The sequence below is a fragment of the Rissa tridactyla genome, chromosome 8, assembly GCF_028500815.1.
Source record: "Rissa tridactyla isolate bRisTri1 chromosome 8, bRisTri1.patW.cur.20221130, whole genome shotgun sequence".
NCBI classification, from domain to species: domain Eukaryota; kingdom Metazoa; phylum Chordata; class Aves; order Charadriiformes; family Laridae; genus Rissa; species Rissa tridactyla.
Genome location: NC_071473.1, coordinates 45161337 through 45183646, shown reverse-complemented (window position 1 = coordinate 45183646; position 22310 = coordinate 45161337). Strand labels below are relative to the sequence as shown.

At 39.5% G+C, this 22310-nt stretch overlaps 1 protein-coding gene across 31 annotated transcripts in view; it reads right to left on the bottom strand.

Annotated features, from left to right (window-relative positions):
* Positions 1 to 22310, bottom strand: part of MAST2 (microtubule associated serine/threonine kinase 2) — a 226634-nt gene that overhangs the window by 47050 nt on the left and 157274 nt on the right. For 28 of the 31 annotated variants that reach the window (XM_054210749.1, XM_054210738.1, XM_054210728.1 and 25 more), the window contains 5 exons: positions 20747 to 20838; positions 13915 to 13990; positions 11333 to 11353; positions 8677 to 8755; positions 2959 to 3113 (listed from right to left, as the gene is read on the bottom strand). In XM_054210749.1, coding sequence (XP_054066724.1) covers positions 2959 to 3113; positions 8677 to 8755; positions 11333 to 11353; positions 13915 to 13990; positions 20747 to 20838 — 423 coding nt within the window. Of the gene's footprint in view, positions 1 to 2958; positions 3114 to 8676; positions 8756 to 10659; positions 10854 to 11332; positions 11354 to 13914; positions 13991 to 20746; positions 20839 to 22310 lie in introns of those variants that run through there. The other 3 variants (XM_054210724.1, XM_054210727.1, XM_054210755.1) reach the window with 2 other exon arrangements.

Below are 22310 nucleotides of genomic sequence, written 5' to 3'. Positions count from 1 at the left end.
GGATGAGAAAACAGTCTCCTGGCTTTAGCGACCAGTTGTATAAGCACATCACACTTCTGGATTCCACCATTGGTCTCAAGCTACCTCCTCCCTCCTGCACAGGAAAGCAGCTGGGAAAGAACCAGTCCCGTTTCTTTGGTGTAGAAATTCGGGGGATTTCAAATAGGACGTGATTAATTAAGTCATGAGTATCTTCAACCCACACTGGCAGAACACCTCAAGCAACAGAGGTGCCACCAACATGTCAGTGTACATCAGCCAACGCTACCCTCCACGACTGTATGCTTTGTTACTTTGTCATCCAGTTTGATCACTAAGACTGCTCTGTATGAACAGAACATTTGCAGCTAGATACAAGAAAATGGTAAACTTCTGGTCAAAAAAGTAGATTTTTTCAAAAGTTACATCTAGGCAATACTCTCCGCTATCTAGGAGCATAAAAGGATCACCTGATACTTCTAAAAAATCCTGGGTTACAGAGACCCTCAAAAACAACAGCCCCAGCATTTAACAGTGACATCTCAAAATATCGGTTCCTCTCTCATAAAAAGAGATGTAAGGCTGCAGTCATAAAGGATGAAAAATGAATACGTGTTAACAATCAGCCATTAATATCAGACCATCTTTTAAATTACAAAACTGTGACTGCCAATTAAGGAAAACGTCTGATGTATTCTGTTCATCTGCTTTTCATTAAAGCTGATCAAACAAGACCACTAAATGCTTATGAAAATATTACATTTTTAGGGAATTCCTGCTTAATTTTCAACACATAAGCTGCTCAGATTTTATTTTTTCATTTGTTAAGTAAGTAAAAATATCCTCTCACCAAGTGAGTGAACTCTATCATGTGGGCAAATAAATAAGCAAGCTGTGCAGTGAATAAGGTCTGGTCTTCACAGATTTTAGTACTTGCTTGCCTACAAAGACACGCTGCCCTCTGTCAAAGAGGGCATTTACTCCTGCAGACGTCGCTCCAATTGGTTGGACTGACATATCAATTTTCCTTCAAGGTGCGAGGGCCAGCATGAATGCTTGGTGGTGGCAAGGGTGCTTTAGAGTCACACAGCATCACAGTACTAGCAATAGGCAAAATGAAAAACAAATCGGGCACAGTAAGTTTAAAAAATTAAATTATTTCATTCTAAGCTTTGGCATACCAATAAGGCTGGCTGTTATCACACTGAAAACCACAGAGAGCTATAGAAAGCATTCAAGAGAGGAAGGAGATTAATCACATAGTTATACGACATACTGAATTAATCTAGTCTCATCACAAATTATAAACCTTCTATCTGATAGCTCCACTTTTAAATTGGCTCACAGAGGTAAAATTCTCAGCAAGCTGATAATCCATATTAACAAGGAAAAAAAAACAAAACTGGGCTCTTCGTTTTATCATTTACATCATTCTTCCATAGCAAGAGTATTTTATACTTCATTATGCCAACAGTAATATGTCTCCGTTAGAAAGGACAATAATTACTTTAGTGATGTGTTGTCTACCTACAGTAGCTGTCTCATCTATAAAGAATTAGTATTACTACAGTTACACTACTCAGCAATAGCCAGCGTTAATAGTGACAGCAACAGGACTGAAGTAGGACTATTGTTCGAGGAGACTTAGTACAAATCATATAAACCAGTCTTTTACTACACGGCAATTTGCAGAGATCACAGGCTAAGTGTGCTACTACCTATAGAACTTACCTGCTCCTGTAGATTACTGTGTAACTACATTTAGGAGATCCATATGCAATTACCATGCAGCCTGCGCTGAAGTTTAGAACATACAAATAATTACAAATAATCACGGAAGGTCACCTCTGCCATGACATGATACTCACCATGGATTCTTTTTGTTATCTTGGCCCGTTTCACTTCCTTCTATTACAAACCCCAGGCCAGCTTCTGAGCTGGGCACACTGATTCAGTATTTCCTGCGGCAGAGTTTCTGAATCTTGTTCGTTAATTTAAAGGCGATAGCCACCTCTGACACCCTCAGATGAGAAGCAGAAGGGAGACTTCACCTCTTGTCCTCTGCTTGTACAAATCCTTTTTCTTTCCCAAGGTGCTGCATCTAGAGGTATGCATCTCTAGACATTCATTCACTTGGTCCAGCACTAAATGCACAGCAAAACTTAAGGCTTTTGCCATGATACAAAATGTTGGTGGGTTCATTCCACACAATTGTTAGAGATCGCAAGACAGATTGCCCAGAGAGTTCATTGAATCTCCGTCCTTGGAGATATTCAAAAGCCATTTGGACACAGACCTGGGCAACCTGCTCCAGCAGGGGTTCGGATGAGATGACCCGCAGAGGTCCTTTCCAACCTCAGTCATTCTGTAATTCTGTGAAAGGCGAAGTTCCAGTTGCTTCTGGTTTTAAGTACGGAAAAATCAACTGCACAAGGAAATAACTCCTGGAAAGCTATCTTTGAACAACCAGTTCTCTGAAGCAACAGTAAAAACTATTCAAATGCTAACGCAGGAGAAATGTTTGCAGCACTATTACAAAATTGCTCTTGGATGCAGTTCCATTTAAGGTTTTGACTTCATCTACTCTAGTCTTCATACCCCTTCAGAAGCACCGCTGGAAAAGTTATTAACAGTGGCTGTAACCACTTCCTTATATTAATGCAGCAAAATTCTGAGAAGAAACTTCACTAAAGGAAACCTACATCCTATAGATGTAGTCCGAGACATTTGTGGATCATGTATTCACAGAGTTATTGTGACTATACAAAAGCAGGCTGCGCTAACCATTTTGCAACCCAAAACCTCAGCGTCAAAGGTGAAAAAAAAAGTCCCTTCTAATTAGGTGAGGTGGGTTAAAAGTTGATTAAAATAATTTCACAAACATGTCACAAAAGACTGTTCTTAGATCTGAAAGCATATGCAGAAATGCAACACGTGTGTCCAACATCTTACAAATTCAACAAACAACTTGAAGCTCACCTGAGACTGCGAGATCGAGGCCTCAAGGCTGGAGAATGGCGCCCTTCCTCGTCAGTGATGCTCTCAGTACTGAAATGCTTTGTCAGGAAATGAAGTTCATCTGCCGTGGGCTGAAAGGGCAGCTGGTGCAGCTTCTCCTGAGATGAGCATGATGACTGAGTACAGAAAAAAATACAGAAAAGAAATGCACTAAACGCATGCATAGGGGTCAGCTAATGAATGGAAGAGGAACGGATTCTGCCAGACACTGCGCACTCCAGCGGAAAAGAAAGCTACTTATCAGACCAGGTGCCTCTTTTTAGTGTTCTCATGAGGCTAAGCCAACCCTTACGTATAATGACAGAGCTAGTGAGATCAGGAAAACTTTGGGAGCTGGCTAGGGAACCATTGCATCCAATTCTGGAATCATTACAGCTGATCATGCGGGTAATTTACTATCAGGAGACAGAAAGGAAGGTACGTGAGTACCAGCGCTACTCTGCAAAGGACAAGGAGGTTCCTGGAGTGGTGAGCAACTTTCTTTCCCTTTCCCTCATGCTCTCTCAGCTCAGGAGTTTCACTTGCATGCAGAATGCTATGGAGCTGTGTAGACGTGAGAGTTTTTGCTGATTATTGGCTCTCATTGGAAATTGCTGTTGTAAATAGCCAGGATTTTATTTCTCCCTTCCTTTAGCCATCAGGCTTCTTCTCTAACCAAGTAGGCAATAATAAATTAAAGTAGCTGACTTTGCAGAGTTGTAAGATTAACAGAGTTTCTTGTTATAGAGTTAAACAGCTTATTCATCTTTAAATAAGTCGATGCATTTATACGACACACATCATGTGATAATGATAGACATGAAACTCTCTTTAATTCCTGAACCTCAAGAAACCTGAGATTAAAATAAATATTTGTGGGAAATGTTAATAACATCAAATGTTGGATGTTCCAGGGGAAAGAGCTGTAGGTCAACTAACAAATGTGGTTTTTCTTGTGTGATTCTTCAATGCCCCTTTCCATTTTACAAAAGAAAATAAAAGAAAATTTGCAAGGACAAATTTAAAATCCTCTTTAAAAACAAAGGGGTGCAGGAGGGAAGTGTTGAATAACCAGAGTAGCACCGAGTAAGACCAGTGGGCCTTATTAAAAACATCATCTAATCTAAGTTCCAGGGCTCCTCATTGATCTGATTAAATTAATTATGTACACTGTTCCAGCGGAAAAACTGCCTTTTGCTACAATGACCCTCACTCAAACTGGAAATCACTGCATCCTAGTACCAGAAGTATTGGTAGGAGGGAATTATAATCATACCTGATAAAATTTGTATGGCCAAAGTTTTAACTCACCTAGCGTGCTGTTCTAGACTTATTTGCTGTTGATGGTTTTTGGAAAAGAAAGCTAAGAAGCATGGCTGCTGAAAGCCAAATGCTGACAAGGCTTTTCACCGAGTCCTGCATGTTTGTAATGCTGATAGCAAAGAGAAAATACTCTGAAATCACCTAAAACAGGCACATCCAAATTTATCAAGAAGGTAACAGGTACACCTGAACTGAATTAAAACTTAGCAGATTGTTGCAGATCCTAGTCTTATCTAGAGAATTCTAGCCAAGCCTGAGATGGAGATGTGAACATGAGAACTTATAAATGTAAAGATCATATTCTTTGATAAAAATATAACTGGCTCCAGACCCCAGATCCACCCCCTCTGCACTATGCAGAGGTATTTACAGAAAAGAACCCCCTTGAAAGCCTTGGGACATGTACGAACTCCCCAAGTGTGGCTGAAACAGGAAACTGCCACTTCCAACGTTTTCCTTCAGGCAGGTCTAGGTGCAGGGATCACGTTGGGAAGTCATCTCCAGCAGTGTCCGCACAGTGATGATTATCCAGATGGAGTATCAGCTCACACTGGTCTAATCCACACTGAAGCCAAGACGGAGAGTCTGGGTATTTGACAGCCCCTTCGTCCACAGCTATTCTGCTGTGCACGCTGCTTATGCCAAATACAGGAAAGATCCTCTCCCCATAGTACAGAGCTACGCAAGCCCTGTTTGACTTTCAGAGCTTTCTTTGATGTCTTTCTTTGTGTCTTACACAATACAAGGAGTGGGAAGAAGCACCTGCCTATGAGAAAGCAGGAACACTTTTCAAAGAAAAGGTACGTGTCAGTTGGCATCCCGTTCATGATGAATAAACATGACTCCTGGAATACGGTAGGAAGTACTAAAGACACTGTCCTACAAACCTGCATTAGCAGGTACTCAAGTTCTGGCATTATAAACACATGTCTTATTCAAAACAAAATTAATCTAAAACTACCACAATAAGAAAGGTTAGCACATAGTTACTCGTTGCTGAGGTAGGGGGAAAAAAAAAAAAATCATCAAACTGACAGTCTAGAAAAAGCATTAAAAACCTTATGTCTCCCAACAGCAAAATCACTGGCATAGCAGTGCTAGTCAACTCATGGATGACCCAACAAAATCCTCCCTCCACTTTCTCTCCTTTAAACCGTCAGATCATAAAATTTGTAATTACAGAGAATAATTAAAGAAAGCCCCGAAGATAAAGACCGTGATGAGAAATGGACTTTCCCTCTGCCAAGGACTTCTCTAGCAGCCTTAACGTGTACAACTTTTCAATGAAAAAGCATAAAAGCAAAGTGAAACATTTCTGAAGTATTGATTTTTAAGTAATCACATCACTGTATTCAATATTTGCAGCAGACTAATACAAACATCCTCTGGTGTCTTAATTACAGATGCCAAATTAGCTAATTCTTCTCCAGTAAAAAAAAAATCAAGCTAATACTACAGTAGCTTATATATTAACTCTGCATTTAGAAAATGAATAGCAGATTAGACGTTTAAAAATAATTGTATATTGGTCCCTTCAACTGACTGTTTTATATTCATCTAACTTGAAAGAAGCTTTTTCAGTGTTGGTCTGATGATATATATCTGGTCTTCGTGACTTGTATGAAATGGGTAAACATGTATTTTTTAGAAGTGTCATCCCTCACTTGAAGCAAAAACATAAAGCAGAATCTACATGTTTCCACTGACCTTAGACTAGGTAAATGTCTTGGTTTGTTCAGTTGGTTGGTTGGTTGAGCAGCTGATCTATGACCACAGAGGTGCAGGTCAGCTCTAACTGCCATAGAGAAACTCGGGCCAGCAGAACAAGGACTGAGGCTCTTCTTGGTATTTCATTTCCTACTGATATGTGTAGCAGAAAGAAGGTCTTCTGGCTTCCTTCTATCTTGCTTGAAAAAGAAACGTAATCTTGAGGACTTACCACACCAAATGGAAGCCCAAAATTCTGTTAAATTCACATCTGCAGCTTTATTTCATTGTGCCCTTTTGACAAGCCCCTTGACTTCAGTTCTAAAAGTCTATGCAGAAATAATACTGCTCATCAACTTCAGAGGTGTTACTCAGATCTATTCGAATTAATTCTGATCTATGAAGTACTATAATAATAGTCTTGTCATAGACAAGTAGTAAGTAGGATTGGCTTTGAAATGTAATGCTAAGTTCAATAGCTCCAAGAATTGCATCACTACTTACTAAACATCCCATTTCAATGTCTTTCTGAGGTTTTAACACCGAATGAGCAAAAGGACAAGAGATGCGAGTCAGCCAATTAAAAAAAAAGGTGGTCTTGGAAATACAGGTTTTTATCTAACTATTTCTTGAAGGAAGGTGAATTCAGATCTACATATGACTATCACTTCATGCTTTTCATTATACCACCCTGTTTTCTGTTGCTTACAATACTCACACCATTTAAACTGATGCTTTCTATGTGACATCTATCTCAGATTTGTTGGGTTGGGTTTTTTTCTGGAAAAATGTCTATCAAAATGATCTAGCTATTTCTGGGATCATGACGAGACAAATATGCTTTCTTTCCCATGTCAGAAAGCTGATAACTTTCTAAAATTAGCTTTCATGTTCCTATTTCAAAGCAAGGACCGATCCTTCCAACAGATTTTTTTTTTTTAGTTTTGCTCTCTCCGTGGACATCCACCCAAAGGCTGGTCAAACTATAAACTCTTGAAAAACTACTGATCACACCTGCAGGTAAGAAGGACTGACACACTGCAGGCTGTTTGTTCTCCAAGGGTGTCACCTTCACAGGCATCTTGGAAGTTCTCAGTGACTACCAATGATCAAACTATTTGGATGTCATCCATGCAGAAAGCAACCGTACCTGCTCCGTGCTCTCATAGCTTGCACCCAGAAGAGGACTTATACCCATGGCTTATACCCATAAAGATTTAACCTAAGACTATAAAGGCCAAAGCAGAGCTCCTTTTTAACAGCTGCTCTCGGGTGCTTGAATATACAATATTGCTTGGCAGTGAAACCAGGGGCATCTTTTTCATGTTGGTAATGAAATCTTCTGTTTTTCTGTGCTCCTGCCCATATATCTGTACACACACACACACACACACAAAGAATTCTCCATCAGGAGACTGAAATCAAGTCACCTGCCTTCTAAGGAGACCAAAAAAATCCCCAAAACCAACAAAAAAACCAACTGTCTTGAAGGAGAAAAGATAACAAATTGTGGAAATTGTGCAAACTAAAGTCTGCGGGAATGTGTCTGAACAGTATGAAGCTATAGAGATGAGATTAATGTTGCAAAATCATATTTTAATCATATCAATTTATACTAAAAGGAAAGTTTTGACCCAAATTTCTTGTCTTGCTATAGACTGAATTTAACACTCACCTCCTAAGGAACTGCGATGATAAATTTGTGTTTAAGAGGTACTAGTAAGTTTATGGACGAACTTAACAGAAGAGTTCACAAGGAAAACAATGAGAGTGTATTCGGTGTAAGATTTGCATAACGTGGAAGAGTGTCCTAATTAATGCAGGTATTACAATTATTAGGAACATACTCTAAATAATACATGTAAAACAAAATGATCAATAGAAGTATTATGGAAAGAGGCAGTGATATGTGACCACACAGCTGGAGACACTCACCATAATATACAAAGCGTGTAACATTGTCTGTACAGGCAGCCTTAGCTTTTCTAGTTTTTCTATGTTTGGCTTTGCAAGGTTGTTATGTGGATAACCACAACATCTAGTTTGCATAAACTAAAGAATAAGCTTCATTGTACGAAGCATCTGAGAGTTGTAAGGGTTAACACGGTGCTGCTACCTTACTGGCATTAAGGACGTACTGGCCTTTTGAAAGTACACAACTCAAGCAAACTGCAGCCAGCCTTTCTAATGACATGTGTAAGAACTGAAAAGCTTCATTAGGAGGTTCAAATTATTAGAGCTGAGTAACGGATGTGGGTTATCAATTTTTCTTTCTAAGGTTTTATGAGGTTTTCATAGTAAGAACTTGAAAGCAGACAAGAATTTCATTTCCCAGTTACGGAAAGGCGGAGAGCTGGCTGGTAATTATGCACTATCTCTTAGAGTCCTGCCACTTCTGACACATTGTGCCTCTCAACTGATCAGTCGAGCCAAGCGCTGCACTGGGATTTCACCAATGCTAAAGGCAAAGTGCAAGATGATAGGAGCTGGGAAATGGAGGAAAAAAGCAGCAGAACCAATAATTAAAATAATTTTAAAAATAATTAGTATATTAAATAATGTTAGCAAAACAATGAAGAAAGACCAGATATTTTAGTAAAGACTCAGAAGCTGATTTGTTAGGGAGTGTTTATACAAACTGAATTGCTTGGAAAAGTCTGTGCCACTTACTGAAACTGTTGAACTGGGAGTGTTTGTTCCATATCCAGATGAAGGAAGGGAGGCCAAGGACCAGCGGCGTCCATCCGTTCTGGGGAAAAGAAGCCAGGGAAATTACTGTCAGGGATATGTTGGGGCTAATACTTGGGGGAAATAAGCATTTTCCTCCCTCAAATCTCTTAACCTCACATTTCTACTAAAGTCTCAAGTTATTCAGACGAATGAGGTATCCCACATATAATTACCTTTGTGAAGAAGCAGCTAGGGTAAGTTTTAAAAGCAAAAGTAAGTGACCTTGGGAAAGATAATGTAAATAGGCATCAGATTCCTGCATTAAGTAGATACTTTGTAAATATTACCAGTTGGAGTTTCTAAAACAGACAAACGAAATCAGCTCATTTCAAACTTCTCTGAAAAAGACAGCCATGCCTAGGATCATTACTGATGCAGTTCCTTGCCTGCCAAATAACGTTTCAAATTGAGGAAAAAAGATCATATTAGATCAAGAATCAACTGAAAGCGGACTTGATGGTTTACCTAGTGAGAAGGCATTCTGCCTAGCGCATCGCCTGACGCAGCTGGCGAATTAAATCCACTACAGCAGATCTGAACTGAGCCGGGAGGTCCATTCAAAATACAGAGACAGAAATCACAGAAATTCCACCTAGGGTCTCTTTCTCCTCCAGTCAATATAATATTAGTAGTTATTGTAGCCAAAGAAACGTGACCCTCAGGGAAAATAGCCAAAACATCCTGGAGACACTGCAGAAAAGGTCTTGTTTTACTGACATCAAAACTGAGGATCTGTACAAGTGCTTTGAGAAGAATCAGTATTGCCCTCCTTGAAAGCCTCCTTTTCCCTCAAAACCCGCCTCAGTGAGGATGGAAACTGGACTACATTCAGCTCGGTCTCAGCGCTTTTTCTGACTCTGATTTCATTTCGGTCTCACGTGCATTTTGTGTCCTATAACGTGTCTTGTTGCATGATGGGATGGATGTTAAAGAAGTCTCTTCATCACATCAGTCTCCACTTGTTTGTTTGCTTGTTTTATTACAGCAGAGTATCAGTAACTGGTCATAAAGTGAAGCTGAATTAGAACAGTTCACTGTTGAACTTACTTTGGAAAGATTTCGGGGGTTTTGGGTACACATACGCAAGTGCATTATAAAATCAGATGTTTGGCAGAAGTTTGAAATAAATAGTGCTTAGTGCTTATCAAAAAACTCAGCTGTTATCATCTTCACAGTAATACTTATCATCCCACTATCCACACCCATGAAGCTTCAGCTTCAGAAAAAAGCTCACTGCACACCCAGACATAAATGCCCGTTTATATTTTTTCCAGATCTAGTTCCTTTTATTTTCAGGCACTGATACACACCTTTCTCTTTGCCATCTATCTTAGAACAAGAGGGAAATAAACCCACTGTTCTGCATCACTGAAAGAATATTATGTCAAGAGAGTTTTTTGAGAAGACTCATGCTTCATGCATTAAAAAAAAAAAAAAGATAATCAAGCTGTAGTGCAGATTTCTATTGCATGCGTATGTTATAGCTAAACCCCATTCAGCCACAGGTGATGTTTTCTTTGGCAAGACAATTACATGTAAAAGAACAATGTCAAAAAATTCCAAGAGAAATTAAATTCCTTTCTTAACCCTGAAAAACAACAAATGTCAGCATTACAAAGGCGCTGCATGATGCGGTCAGCGACTGAACACGGAACTTCAATGATCTTTATTCAGCTTCTTGTGACATCCATCCAGGGGTACTGGGGAAATATTTAGGTCAATGCTTCAACCTCAGTTTGGACCATTAGTCCCAAAGCAAGACAGTACGTCCCTGACTTCTCCAACAGTAGTCAGGAATGCAAAAGGAAAGCCTAATCCCTTTTTAACCGAGTTGCCTAAATTGTGTATTGAAATGACTTCGGAATTTTCATTTTGACAAAGTTAACCAAAAAAGTCTGTCTCAGTTGGAAAATGACAGGATACCTCTTCATGCTTGGGCTGTTTTCTGCTGATGCAATCTAGGCAAGCAATGTGCTCAGCAGTCAGGGCAACGCGGATCAGCTCTAATCTAGCAGAAAGAAGTGGGACAAGAGTAGAAATCTTCCCAATCAAAAGACAATGGGAAGAAAAAAAAAACAAAAACAACAAACTTTAAAAGGAAATTCCTCCTTCCTTTATGCAAAACATTTCAAAGTTACTTCAGTGTTTTGTTAATAAACATATTTTTAGAGAAACCTCATGCAATATTGCTTCAGGAAAAGATACCCAGAAAGAAATTTTTAGGTCTTTTATTTTACTTATTATAGACCCTTTGCTAGCACAATAAAAACATGCGAACAACAGATTCCGCTTTTAAAATGACATTTTAATTAGTTAATTAAGGAGGTATTTTTACAGCAGCTAAATGCTGTTCAATGAACAGTAGGTCAATTTCAAAACAAGTAGGTGCTAGAAGAACAACACATCTTCTCCAGACCACTACTTGTTCATCACTTTAAGCCAAATTGACAAGATCTCCTGTTTTGATTACCAAAGAACACAAGCTGAATGCCTAAATGGGGTTATTACAGCAGGAACTTGTTAGGGACGCAGGCTCGGCTGCACAGAAGCACAGTTCATACACGTACACAGACAACAGCAACACGATGCACGGTACCTGTCTGCTCTGTGTCCGTGGCTGTACGGAAGAAATTGTACAACGATAATGAGAGAGGGAGAAGTAAAAGATGCATGTGTGATTTCAGAAAGAAAAAAAACAAAAACAACCAACCCTCACCTTCTGTTACTGGTATTCCACTAAGATCAGTTTTAGTGAATATGGACAGAATTAACCATACATTTCCTTATTCAGACAGGAGGATTCCTGAACACTCCAACTTTGTGGCTATGACTGACACAATCATTGAAAGGATGTCTAGCAAGGGATTTATGATTAACCACTAGTCAAACTAAGGACAACCTTGCAGTATATTGTAGTGAAATCGGCTTCACAATAAAATGAGTTTTCCAAATGTGATTCCCACTCTGTCCCAAGAATCAGCTCATCGCAGGTCTATAATGAAAGAACGGAAATCACAAATGATGCCCAACCAGGATAATAAATGAAGAAACTACACCAAAGGTAAAAGGCAGAAAGTCAGCAACAAATGGTTTCTGTCATGGCAACAGGAGGAAACCAGGTCAGAAGCACCTCTTAAGACCCACGCAACGCCGATCAAAAGGGTACAGTGAAATCCCACTTCTTTGGGGTAACAGAGCACCACATTTGCAATTACTTAACACCATCGTACAGAAGTTATTCTGATACCGCTATGTGATAATCTAATAAATACGTACCGGTACTGCTGGCATAGCTATTCAGGGTGTAATGCAAGTAGAAAACAGAAACAAGTTTCTAAACCAAGCTGTGCTTAAGTGTTCTTTTCAATGACAGAAAAAGTATAGAGAGCAACATGGATACTGTAAAATGAACCACAGTGTTCCATAGGACAGACAGCCTTTATTCACCTATTTCTTTAAAAATCAGATTAAAAGAATGGAAAAGTATGAAAGAGCACTCTTCAGAGTTTTATTATTAAAACACTTATTTGCTGCTTGAAATTTAGAAAGCAATGATACTGCAACATCAAGGGGAAACCTGATGCTGAAATATTATGTGAAATTTTAACAACAGTTTCAGCTGCAATTTTCCTCTTGTGTTCCAGGGTCCAGAACTCCAGATACCGTGAAAACTGGTAAAAATTCAATTGACTTCAGCAGAACTTATTTAATACACCCACATCAGGCTCAGGTACCTCTATAAAAATATAGGTGGGTGCTGTGAGTCCACTTGAATTCTTTTACCAGCAGGCAAAACACTAATTTTTCCTTCTGAGGCAACAGGAGAATACAAATCCAGTCTGTCGCATTTCGCACACTACCATAAAGCTTTTTCTTACATAAGACCTGCAAACCAAAGTCTACTTCAAACAGGACTCAAGGGCACCAGGTCTTCCAGCAGATCACCTCAATGGAGAAAAACTCCAGGATTTACCTGCCGTTCAGATAACGGGTGTACCTTTGTTTCATCCATTCCTAACCCTTTCTTCTTCTTTGAAGTTTTGAGTCCCATCCTTTCTCTAACTAGTCCTCAAGATAAATCTGTCGTTCTCAGAAAACTTCCTTCCTCTCTGGATGATTACACGTTCTCAGATCATTTCAACACAGACAGGGTTTTTTTCAGCCAAGGCAGAGTTTAGCAAATCCAAAGTATCTTGCCCACATTTGAATCTAATAATCCTGCTACTATGCCCGAACCCTGCTTGGGATCTCTTTTTCTCTTTTTTCCCCTGTTCTTTATTTCTCCACAAAACTTAACTTTCTATATCATTATCCATTTCTGCCTACCTGCTGGGATACGACGTTCAATATACCATTTGTCTGCTTCTCTCAGCTGTCTTTATTCTTTCTGTCCTATTCCTTACACTAAATTCATCACTACAGTATCAGATTTCTTTCCACCAGTCTGGTATACAGCATTCGTCTAGCATTCGCCGCAGGACAGATGATAGCTTCATATTTGGGTCATTCAGTGCTGCTCTTCTAGAAGTTCTTGTGGACTTGCAATATCAATTATCAGCTATTTTCCTCATTAGAGCAATAATGTACTCCTAACACCAATGCCCAAGACAGCAGAGAAAACTAAAAAGTTGCTACCAGTCAGAAAGCAGCGAATGAATGCACACGCAGCTGTGCACACCTCATTTTAGGTATGCTTACGTCTTTGTGCAGACATAGCAAAGAAAATCAGTACACTTAGAATACGCCTCAGTTATTTGGTGAGAGGAGCATCTAGGATTACAACTAAGATACAATTATCCTAATCATAACTGGGTTTAATGTCGTTATGACTGAATTATTTGTTATATCACGTGCTCTACATGTCATCCTTCTGGGAGAAATGCTGCCTACTCCCTAGGCAGCACTGACTACTTAATTTACTTTATCTTCTTCTAGGTACGAAAAGCACCTAATAATTTCTGAGTGCTGCCAAAATCTAAACAAAAAAGAATAAAACAAAATAAAACAAAACAAAATAAAACAAAACAAAACAAAACAAAACAAAACAAAACAAAACAAAATAGGAACTGTCAGAGAAAGTAAAACACAATCAAAAAACTTCTAACCCACAGGCCATTTCTAAATAAAAGTATATAGATTATTTGCTTGCCAGTCCAGAGAAAATAGATCCTGCCTTACCTTCGGGCAGGAACAAAGGAAAAATGAGCAGGTGCATTTGGAGAGAAGTTCCTGGGACTGTCCAAGGGGCTGCTACCTGTTTGAGAAAATAAAAACAAACAAACAAACTAAACCATTTCATTCACGTTTGCAACAAACGGAGTAAGATTTCACTGTGCAGAAAGACTTTCAACTGGAAGTTGCAGTCACAAATAATTGAAAATATGGAGATTTGAGTCTTTGATCATTTGAATGTCCTGATATGGATGTATCAGTATTTTTCCTCCTTTTAAAATAATTTAAGGTGTACATTTTCTTTCTTACTTTCAGATAAGTAATCTATCACACATGCATAATACAGTCTCTTAATACTTTGCAATAATTTCTATATATGAGCTTCTCCTAACACTTCTCAATGAAAAACCTGGGTTAGAAATGACATTGATGACAGTTTCAGGAATAGTAAGAAAGTGTTTCTTCACAACGTACATCAAGGCTGAATGCAAAATTCACTGAGGGAAAAAAAAAAAAGAAGACATACGAAAGGAACAGCACATGCTAATAAAAGGCCTATATGCATGTAAGATGATCAGGCTATAACTATCAGCATTCACCCTAACTACCACTTTCCTGAAATCATACTTCTACTATGAAAATGAAAGTTCCAGTGAATTTACGCAGCGAGGAAAAAATGACACCTAATTTTCACTTGGCACAAGAATACTTTCCCTGGGCTTTGTCCTATGATGTGTAAGCATATGGTCGGTAAGTGGTACATTGCAATGGATTTTATTTCAAAGTGAAAAGCAACTATTTCATAGAAAGCCCTTTTGAAAGCCAAAATCATTTACAGACTAACTGCAGAAGCCTTTGAAAGTTATGGATGAATTAGAAGCATCAGCAAGTGTGTTTTTTGTCAGGCGTATTCTTAAGTGGTTTGCTCTTTCAGATCCTTAATACAAGCACAAAAGAGAAACTATACATAGTAAGCATACGCCAACAGCAATTTCTTTGTGCACAGACAATAAAATAACATCAAAATAAGAACAGGAAAACTAAACAGATACTGGGCAAGCAATACACTGCGAGGTACATAACTGTGGTCATCAGAAATGTTTTCAAATTTAGATCCCATATAAAAATGTATTTATTTTAGAAGTCATATTGAAAAGACAAACATCAGTGATGAGTCACCTGCAAAGGTCTCTGTTTCAGGAGAAGTACTGGGTGCCCAGCTCGCCCCCAAACCAGCACTGCTTGTGAGGTTACGGTCCCATCCAGCACTCGTACTGACGCTTATAATTAAGCTGCATTAATTTCAACCCAAGTTATTCATACACCTTAACTCTTACGCTGAGCAGAAATGGAATACAAGCACTGTGCCCAGTTGAAGGTAACATTCACTCACACGTCGGCTATACAAATGGTTCACAAAAATCTGCAGTAGGATTTCTCCACGACTCCTTGCGAGCAAGGTGTGTGCAGACCTGGCAAGAATGCCTGGGCAGGTAGGGAGGAGGAAAGAGAACAAGCTGATGGCGCTTGGGGTACGAGGATGGCCACAGCACGGCACAGGCCAGCAAACTCCATCTGGTCTACAAGTCCACCAGGGGGAAAAATAGCAGCTGGTTGAGATTAAAGCAGCCCCAGGCTGATCTAACATGTGTCAAGGGGCGATGAGCGAACTAGAGAGGTAAGTGATTTCCAGACCACTCCACAATCTGCTTTATCAAGAGCAAACTAAATTAAAAACAAAGGGTTTGGGCAATAGGTTTGTTTTCCTTTGGCTTGGTTTTATTTTGTGTTGTTAGTTAAGAACTGAGGAGTTCACAGTGTCACGTAACACAATGCAAGTCTTCACCCAAAACTGGACACCATTTAACCCATTCCCAGTATACCCCAAGTGGGAAGGGGGGAGATCACTAGATGATTTTTGGTGCTTCATTTAGTAAGCTTGTTTTAATTTGTTATATATAACTCATGTTAATTCTTACGGTCACAGTGGAAAAACAGGCATCATGCTGCTTTTGAATTAGGAGCAGACTGAGTGCTGTGACAGTCTAGATGGCACTGCAAGCTTACAGGAAAGATGGAAGAAGGCTACGATGGCCACAAAGCGAACAAGTCAATGGTGCATAAACACGCATGTCCTGGCAGCAGCACACGGCTAGGGCTGGGGTCACCATTTACTTGCTAGCAGAAAGCTAAAAGAGCATTTTAGGTGAGGAGGAAACGCATCAGGAGCAAAGCCTTTCCATGGTTATGTAGATCTTCTAACAAAGCAAGGAAGGCTGCCCGTTTTGGTGGGAACCTTGGCCTTTGCCTTCCCATTTTTCAAGCTGTGCTGCCAATGAACCCCACTGCGTCAGGAGGAGCTTTTTGAACAAAAAAGCCCATTGCCCAATGCTGTTATAAACAAGCAATGAACTGTCATTGCTGTTTTATATCTTCATCAATCTTTTGCATACTTTCTGGATTATGATCAAAATAGGATTTCAGAATAACTGAGCAAATTGGGTAATGGCAGTTTTTAAATTTTGAAATTAAGTATGTGGGTGTTTGAAATCATCGGAGCTTGCACAATCTGGTATGGAGATAATACTAATTTTTAAGCAACTACTTTTTCAGATTTATAAGGCATATTTCCTTCCAGACACTGGAATTTTAATTAGATCCCCTGTGAGTTGCTTCTAGTTTTAAAATGAAAAGCAATTAGTTTTTCTACTCAATTCAAGTCTGGGTGAAGTTTTTAAAACAACAACAGGGAGAAGGGGAATTACTACTTTCCCTAAAATTTCCCAGTACTGCTGCATCTGCTCTAGTTGAAGGAATTTTAATAAGAGAAGCCTTAGTGCAATGCTCTCATTCACCAAGGCTGATCAAAACTCTATTTATTGTGTTAGCAAAGGTAAATTCCCCTGTTGCTCAAGGGTTATAGTTGGCTACTACTGAACCTGAAATGATTCTGTCTCATGGGAGGCTGTTACATAGAATGATTAGCCATTAGGTAAATCAACACAGTTACACGGACGTTAATAATTCAGGACTGAACCTTTACATTTTCCGGACACAGGAAGAAGGATGCAGCCAAAGCATTTGTACATCCACTGCCCTCAAAGTACAAAACTGGACCTTAGGGGTAATAGCTGAAAGTCTCAGGTACCATCTAGAGACATGACATTCATCAGGTAGGTAATGAGTCCAAAAAACTCACACCAGAACCATTTTGTAAAAACGGCTTCTGAGATTTGTAAAAATAAATAAATACAAAACCCAAAGTTGTTGTGGTCTTCTACGTAGGACGTACTAACATTATTTGCTGAATATTAACACAAGCAGCTAAAGATTTTATTGCATGCTACAGAATTAGCTGCCTTCCAGCACACACGAATCTTAAAATGACCAAAAAAGCTTGAGCACCCTGTCTCACATATAGCTCTCACACTACCTGAGGACCACACACATGAAATGCTGATGAACTGCAGCTTTGATAACCAGGGCAGGATGTAGAGCAGTATGTTACATCCTCTGCCCACTCTAAAAACAATATATAAATAGAGGCCTTAGTAATAACAATTTTTCTGCCAGAAGGTGGAACTGAACTTGCAGCAAAAGAGCAGAATAATTTAGTTCAGTACCACGGTGCTGCCTGCGAGCAGCTCCTCCACCTGCCGTTACAGACGGGAGCAGGACAAAGGTCCCAGCGGTGACAAGTGTCTCCACTGGAAGCCAGCGAGCAACCTGGCTACCTTACAGCTGTGGAAAGTAAGTTTTAAAACAGCCTGAATTTCAATCATCCAGCTGTAAGAATCTGTCTTTTTCCTACTGAATTATAAAGGTGATGTTTTGCTTCTTTGATTGGTTTTAAGCTTTTCGCTTTAAAATATAATCTAATGGTTACTTAGTAACCAGCCTCCTGATGGGTATGCTATAACAGGTGTATGGTGCACACCTTCTCTGTACTTTTCAGATTTTTTAAAAAATGGATTCAAACAAATACAAAAAAAAAATGTAAGGAACATTGCTACATAACTTTTTCCCCTCTGATTTTGAAAGAAAAAGAATTTAGAATAAAAGGAGGATTTTCAAACCTGTACTCCTAAAACTGGTCACTTCAATCCAAGTCTGGGTGGCCAGATAAGCCGAGTGACTTTCCCCTGAAAGCTACAGCTCTCTATATCAAGATCCCAGCTCATTTTGGAAAATGTTATTTCGTACAGTTGGAAAACTGAATTAGCACACTTCAAATTCATTAAGCGTTCTTGAATCAGAAGTGATTTCATGTCAGAGTTAAAATTGTTTGGATATACTTCCATCTCAAATGTTGAGATCTCTGAAGTATTACTTTTCCTCTAAATTTTCCGGGATATGAAATTGCCTGGCATCTTATCTGGATGCTGTTTCAGGTAGTATCTGCCTGGATCAGTGTTCATTAGGAGGCAGGTTTGCCCGATGGACAGTCAGCTGTGCTGCATCACACCCACCGACTTTCACATCGCGTACAGAAGAATAACTCCTGAGGCTAGGGCTATACGGGACTCGGTTTTAGAGTGGTTTCTGAACAGAAACATTTTAGAAAGCCTCCCTGATCGCTCTGCGTGCTTGCTTTGATTCATGAGAGGTTCAGAAGGGCAGAAGAGGAGCGTGTTCCAGACAAAAGAGGCCAGGGAGAGGCTCCAGCCTCTCTTAGTGACTTACCAGTCTATGTGCCTGAACAAACAGATTGATAGATTCTGTTCAAATACTAAACAAATATCACAGCCTGTTTTCAAATTCACATCTCATATATGATATTTCTTAAGAAAATATTTGTGAGACTACTCTAAATTTCATCCACTTTTGTCTCCTGAATAAATTATTTTTCCCAGGGAAGACTCCTAAATATAGCACCGGTAGAGAACTCAAATTACAAGTAATTTATCTTCCTGTGCTCTACTGGCTATTCTTGGAGGTCACAAAGGATATCCTTTTAATTAATAGTTTTAAATTCCATATGCAACATCAGAACAAAAAATGGAAATATTTGACAATTACTGCTGAAGAAAGATGGCATACCACTGATCAGTTACTCTAGTTTCTAGAAGACAGTCACATACTTCTAATAAAAGATAAGCTTGTAAAGCCTGAGACAGCATCAAAACCACTACGAGCAATTTTTCAGTTTTTAAATAGAGGAGAAATGCAAAACAAATGAAAATATAAATGTTTCTATTGTAAACATTTCTGCATTTGTTTCCTGAGCAATGATCACGACAACAATCTACCAAGCAAGGATACTTCTTCCATATTCTGAGGAGCATCTTTCTCTATTGCTTTAGTTAAAGGCTTGTACAACTAATTTAGAATTTGGTAAATCCAACATATATCAACTCTAAGAAAACGTAAAGAGCACAACATAACTAAGTGGAGAATCCCTATCGGGAAAAATGCATTGCTGAAACGAAATTTTACAAAGCTATCACTATTATAATCACACGTAACATAACCAAGGGAGTTTGAAGTGAAAGGGAATTGCTCTATGCACGTTTTTGGCCCTGTATTTTATCTGAGATGCTGAAGCAAAAAGAAAATGGTTTTAATATACTACTTAAGATTTTGTTAACTTTTTAATTTGAAAATCATGGGTCATTTCAATCAAACAATGTCATTAAAAACTTCCCAGCCTTCTATATGACTGGGCTTTACAGCATCCCCAAGCGAATTTCTATACAAACTTAAGGATTTCATGGGCATCCCTGAACAATAAGTTTGGTCTTCTTTTTCCTTTCAACAGGCTGGATACCGCCTCCCGAGATGCAATGCTCTGCAGACAGAAGCAGATGGCTCCTTCTAGCTGAGCTACTATCAATTTGCTGTTCTTTCTCAGCATTTCCTTGGTTTCAATCTCCAGAAAGTATTTACAGAACATACTGCCATGTAGGAGGAAGAAAGTCTGATTATAATGAAAACAACAGTTACTTGTCTTACATGCAACAGTGATGTGCTTCCAGACAGGCTCCGCTGTGGATGATGCGCCACAAATGTTCAAGCTGTTTCATGCTACCGACTGGTGCCCATTAGGGCCATACCTGAAGCCCAAACATCTTCTCTGGCATTTTGAAATATCGAAAACAATGTAGTCACACATCACCTACCTCCCTCAGCAATAAAAACATCAAGGGAACATGCTGTTCAGGCAAGCTGTTGAATCTGCATGCGTGACCCTTTCTGAAAAATCTGTAGTAACTGCAGGCTGAACGATCATTCTTTCTTTTTCTACAGAAAACCTCTCTGCACACTTCACCTCGATGACTAAAAAGCAGTTGCCCATTTGCTCTGAAATGAGCATTTCCCAGTTGCTGCCATGGTAAAACTGGCAGTAACGTAAGAAAAAGAAGAGAATCCTAAACGTCTAGAGAGACCATAAGATGGCACACTGCACAGCTGAGGGGCTGCCGGAGGCATACGGAAACAAGCAGGATGTTTCTTCTCATGAGAACTGCAGTTATATCGCTGGCACAAATTAACCAGGCTAGGAGACCCAAAACAAGATATTTACTTAAATGTGTTTATTTTATTTTACTTCATTCTCCATCTCAGCTTCTTTTGCAGGACGTAAGAGGACTGAATTCCCCAGAAAGAGTGGAGGATAGATATGGTAGTGAACTAGAAAGTGCAGAACAGACGAGAACATAAAACATTTACTTTGATACTATAAAGACCCTCTCACAAGTTAGAAAAGGTGAAAAACTATAGTCAGATTAAGTTTCAAAGAGCATATTTTGATGTGGAGTATCGATATGTTCCAACTCACTACAATGAGCACTGACATTTTTCCTAATGATTCCCAGATAAAGCAGTCCTAGGGAGTTACCTGCGTGTCCATGAAGAGGGGAATGCGGTCGTGGGAGAGTTGGAGATGTGCTGGATGTTACGATCAAACTCTTTCTGTTGCTTGTCCGACAGCTGAAAGAAGGAAAGATAAATGATAAGGCACAGTCAGACGAACAAAAGCACCTGAAGGCAGGTCCTGCAGAATGTCTTTCAGCTAAGGCGGAATCTCTCAGTATTTAGGTCAGTATTTCCTCACGCTCTCAATCTCAGTGGTGACCCTGCAAAGAAGTAAACATTGGGGGATGAAAGGTACTTTATCAGCAACAAGTGTTTTAATACGCTGGAAGCAATATAAAAACTGTATCTCATGCTGCACAGGCCACTACAAATAGCTGAGAACATACTCCTGATTCACAAAAACGTGTGCAACTCATGCTTTGCAAATCACACAAAAGGCAGAAGACTGTAAAATACCCCAGAGTGCTTCAGATATTCTAACCAAGATCCAACCTAGCAAATAAATCTGTTACAATTATTGGCTATTACCATAAGAAACTAGAGCAGACTCCTTAGGGCAGAGTTAAAATCGTGAAGCAAAGTGTTAGCACAATTCAGCAGATGAGCAGGATTACTAACAAAACTTAAAACCTGAGATTCAAGAATCTTTGCGAACACGTGTGGCAATACCGACAGAAAACTCTGCGCAGCAAGTTTCAGACAAGCCCTCTGCCGAATCAGCTCCACTCACTGCCATGACTTTGTTCCAACAAAGAACGCGACGCTTCTGCGTGAGGCAGTTGGGGTTCATTTTTTTCCCCACAGGAGTTTCAGAACTTAGCCAAATGAAGAGAATGATGCATTCCTCCATTTGCTTCCCAGCCTGTCATTCCCAGCAGCAAACATTTGGCTTTAAAGATGATAAAAGTAATTGTAACGGGCAAGGGAAACATTTTTAAATCATGGGAGCTGTGACCAAGGGCAACTAGATATTGAAATCTCTTTCTGATCACCGCTTCCCCTGTTGTTTAAACAGAATTAACCGTCCAAGTTCCCAGCAAAATCTCACAACCGACCGAGTACTAAAGCTACATATATTTATCCATTGTACCTCTCTAACTTGCTTTCTAGACGGCAGAAACATTTCTGCTGACTTCAGCAGATCTCAAAACAGGTAACTAAAATCATGTTGGTCTTGATAGGGGTTGGGAGAACAGACAGGAGCGGGGAAGGCTGAGCAGAGGCTGAACAAGGGGCTCGCTGGCCCAGCTCCGGAGGTGCCTGGTGAAGCTCCACGTTGGGTTATCACAAGCCCATGCAAAGCCTCTTCGCTTCCAGAGCTCCAAACGTTGACATCTGCTTCCATCCTTCCCGCACCGGCCCATCTTCTGGAGCTGCCCAACAATAAACACGCTCAGACTGCCAAAAACTACACTCTAATGCAAAACTGTTTTTCTGCCACAGGATACAGTGCATCTGACTATTATTATTTGTAAGCTTTTTTTTATTGCTGTTCTATAGGAAACTGGAGAACTTGATGCAGAAAAAAAAATACAACTGCACTGCCAACTATAATAAACAGTAATAAAGTTGAAGCACCATTAACT